This window comes from Zingiber officinale, chromosome 5A, assembly GCF_018446385.1.
Source record: "Zingiber officinale cultivar Zhangliang chromosome 5A, Zo_v1.1, whole genome shotgun sequence".
In the NCBI taxonomy this organism is placed as follows: domain Eukaryota; kingdom Viridiplantae; phylum Streptophyta; class Magnoliopsida; order Zingiberales; family Zingiberaceae; genus Zingiber; species Zingiber officinale.
Window position 1 is genome coordinate 92,745,083 of NC_055994.1, and position 4,248 is coordinate 92,749,330.

At 41.7% G+C, this 4,248-nt stretch overlaps 1 protein-coding gene across 1 annotated transcript; it reads left to right on the plus strand.

The window, feature by feature from the left end:
- The first annotated feature begins 3,150 nt into the window (after positions 1-3,150).
- On the plus strand, positions 3,151-4,012 carry LOC121983023 (desiccation protectant protein Lea14 homolog). The gene is made up of 2 exons (XM_042536010.1): positions 3,151-3,392; positions 3,531-4,012. The coding sequence occupies exons 1-2, from the start codon at positions 3,187-3,189 to the stop codon at positions 3,805-3,807; spliced, it is 483 nt and encodes a 160-aa protein (XP_042391944.1). The 5' UTR covers positions 3,151-3,186; the 3' UTR covers positions 3,808-4,012.
- Positions 4,013-4,248: the final 236 nt, after the last annotated feature.

A 4,248-nucleotide genomic window follows, 5' to 3' on the forward strand; every position in this document is an offset into this window, starting at 1 on the left:
GATGCTAATTTTGTTCTGATTTTAGGCATAATTGTATTTTAATTCGTGTAAGAAAGATGTATATAAGTTGTTTGGCTACACTGGCAGAAGTTTGTTTTTTTCCAGTTGATTTGATGAAATGATGTTGTTTTCTTGCTTTAATTATATTAATCACGAGACTTTAACTGATGCTGTTTTCCAGTTGAAATGATGAAATGATGCTGTTTTCTTTTGCTACAAAAGTTAGTTAAAGCTCATAAAGAAATGATGCTGTTAACTTGAGTTCCTGCATCAAACTTCACCTCAGGTTGCAACTCATCTATCAAGTCCTCAGCATCATAAGCAGCATCCTTGAGTTCCTGCATCAATGTCTTCCATTTGGTGTCGTTGCACCCACTACTCTGTACCTTATCAAGGATGATTTGAATCTCCAGCAGAGACGTGTGCAGATTTTCCATGTCCTCAATGAAACCCCGGCGCTGGGCAAATAATTAAGCTACGATTGATTTCGCCTCAGACGAGGTGGGCGGCGTCATTGCTCAGCCTTTCTCCTCCCACGCCTTAACTACCACGAATCATATAGCTCGATGGTCTTGGGGACCGATCAGGACCTATGCTGATCGGTCCCCAGACCGATCAGCACGCTTCACAGAGAGTTACCCAACTCTCTGATCGGTCTGTGGTGGACCGATCCCCCTCTTTCTTCTCCCGATCTTCTTCGTTTCTGTATGATTACTGATCGGTCACCAGACCGATCAGGTAATTCACAAAAACACACTGTTTGGTTACTGATCGGTCACCAGACCGATCAGTCAACCAGCGTATCACTGGATCGGTCACCAGACCGATCCAGGTTTAGAGCTCCCAGCCCTAAACCCTCCCAGCGTATCACTGGATCTTTTTTATTAACTTAATTCTTCTTCTTGGGTTAGTGATTTTCATCTGTGTGATTTAAGAAACATGCATGCATGGAATCAAAAAGACAATATCCATGATCACAAGTACCCCAGTCGTTTACTAGTTTAGCAGCAGAATAGTGGAGACAAAAGGGATTCATAACTAATCAGTTGAAGTGTTTCTCTTCAACCTGAATCAACATCTGCAAGAGCTAATTTCAGTGCTCAGGCGTAGATATTCAGTCATTAATTGAAGGACGACCTTAAAAAAAATAATGTTAAAAAATAAATATAAATTCACCTTTATCAAATACATTCATTCAAGTAAATAAAAAAGTTTACTGTCAAATACATTCATCCAGATAAATAAAAAAGTCTACCGTCAAATACATTAATCCAACTAAATAAAGTCTATTAATTAATCACTGATATGAACAGAGTCCATTTTTTTTGAATCTCTTCACACATCTTGGCGATCTTAGCTGCATTACGACGATATTCATCAGCTAAATCTAGTTGACTTTTTATCAACTTCGCTAGTTCCTCTGTCTGCTTCATTTTTTCACCAGAATTTGAAGATGCAGTTGAAGTTGAACTCGAAGTTGAGCTTGAACATTTTTGGACAGTAGGGGCAATGAAAGCATGTTGTTTCTCCTTGTATGAAATAAAAGCTCTAAATGCTTCCTCTTTACTGAGATATGATCTATGCAATGCACTGCTATATTTGTTAACTTGAGTATGAGTTTCTTCCCAACTATCATAAACACCGGGGTTTCATCCATCAAAAACCACATATGTTTTTCCCTACATTACAATAAATAAACATTAAATATAGATTGTGAAATTCAAATAGGAAGCTAAAATCAAATCAAAGGGTTTACCATTTGAGTACTGAAATCCAGCTACAACACCGACCTGTTTTATTCGATATAAAAGTTAAAATTTTTTTAATCAAACAACATGCAAACTGATGTGTATTATAAAAGATAACAAAAAGCAAGAAACAAATATAAAAAGGGCACACAATATGCAACTTATCATAAAAGGTCAAACAACATGCAAACTTATCATTTTCTCCGCATAACATGTATTATAAAAGGTCAAAAAAAAAAAGCAAGCAACAAATATAATTTGCATCTAATTATATTTATTCAATCTCTATAATATCATAATCCAAAAATGAAAAAGAGAATTACATGAGTTTATCTCTTTCAGGTATCATAGTTTAAACATGAATTCATTTAGTGTCTTATGTGCGGTTTTACCCGAAATTGAATTCATTTATGGAAACTGCTACACTATCAAAATCTAAGACAGATCTTAATTGTAAAAGCGATCTGAGTATCAAGATTGTACCCATTTGGATAGGCATGAAACATCTTTGTCACAAATAGATAATAGAAACTTTAAACATGAAGAAGCTTTCTCAATTAAACATAAACATTTAAAGAGGTAAGTGTGCGGAGAGTTACACAGGAACGTGATAGGCGATTCTGCTAAGGTTCGAGGAGAGGGAGGCGCCGACGCCGCTTCTGATAGGGTTCGCGAAGAGGGAGAGCTTGCAGCTGGAGACGGCTCGACGACCAGGAAGGAGGTGGCTCGCGAAGAGGAAGGTGGCGGAGAGGAAGGAGATGGCCTTTCTCTCGGAGACGGCTTGCAGCAGGTTTCGAAGAGGGAGACAGTGCGGCTAGAGACGGTTGAGCGGCGCCGCACTCTACTAGGGTTCGCGACGAGGAGAGGAGACGGCTCGCAGAGAGGAGCTGGACCGCGGCAGGTTTCGGAGAGGGAGATAAATCGGCTTCCTCTTCGCGCGGTAGAACAGCAGGAGAGGAGAAGGAGGGGGAGAAGTTGGGGTTCTCTTCGCGCGGCTAGGGTTCGCGACGAGGAAAGGAGAGAAGTCGGAGTTTGGTGAACGCTGCGGAGGAGAGCAGCGTTGATTTCGCTTTGTGTTTTCTCGCTGACGTGGCAAGTACCGCTGCAAAACCGCACATAAGGCACCGCAGCATAAGATTTCTGTACATATATATATATATATATATATATATATATATATATTTGCAACAAATATATTACATATACCTAGCCGCAGGCCCTCTTAATTCCTTGCCTGGTCGGCGATATTTCACATGGTTTCCATTCAAATCACAAATCACAGCTCATAATCCGCGTGCGATCCGATCTGCGCCATCCAACCGTTGACTCCCCCCTCCCCCAATGAGGTGTTGACTTCTCTACCTCTATATATTCTCCATCGCCGTAGCTCCACGATGACGTAAAAGAAGAAGAACATAACTATATATAGCGATACATAATGGCGAGTTTGTTCGACAAGGCAAAGGAGTTCGTGGCGGAGAAGATCGCCGGCGTGCCGAAGCCGGAGGCCTCCCTTGCCGCCGTCTCGATCAAGTCCTTCTCCCGCAACTCCTTCCTCTTCCACAGCGACGTCGCCGTCCAGAATCCCTACACCCGTCCCATCCCCATCTGCGAAGTCTCCTTCTCCCTCAAAAGTGCCGGCAGGTATTCGTTAATTTTTCAGATTTTTTTTTACTGAAATCTTGAGAGTATTTTTAGAAGTTACTCTATTTTTTTTTAAAAAAAATTATTGTTGATTCAATCGAATTTAATTGATAATTTTAATCTATTCAATGGGTAAAGGGAGATAGCTTCGGGCAGGATACCGGATCCGGGCTCGCTGACGGCGAACGGGGAGACGAAGTTGGAGGTGCCGGTGAAGGTGCCGTACGACTTCATGATCAGTCTGCTGAAGGACGTCGGCCGCGATTGGGACATTGACTACCAGTTGGACGTGGGGCTGATCGTTGACCTGCCGATCGTCGGCGACTTGACCATCCCGCTGTCGGCCAAGGGGGAGATCAAGCTGCCCACCGTCTCTGATCTCTTCAAACGGGGGGGCGACGGATCGGACGACTGAGATTTGATTGGTATGATGATGGACGGCGATGGCATTCGGTTTGATTTTCAGAAGGGGCTTATTAGTTAATTAAAAATGTGGGATGATTTATTAAGGAAACTTCTGGGTTATGGAAATAAGAAAAAGAAGGAATTCCGAGGATTAAAAATGTTGGAGTTTTAATTATTCCTATACATACTTTTATTTCTATTTTTGAAAAAAATGTTAATTTCGATTGTCTAAAAAGGTTTTAATTTCTGACCCATTGGATTTCAAAAAAAGGAGTTAATTTCTGCAACTTATTCGTTGGGACCGAGGGGGCGGATGCACTCGGCTCGGTTCGCCTTTGTGGACCGGTGATTGGTGTCCAATACGACACACAGGATCTAGCTGGTATACGACGTCTGATTTGCAGACGCCTCTTTTTTAGTGCTTCTCCCGTCCATCGCCTACGGTCAAGTA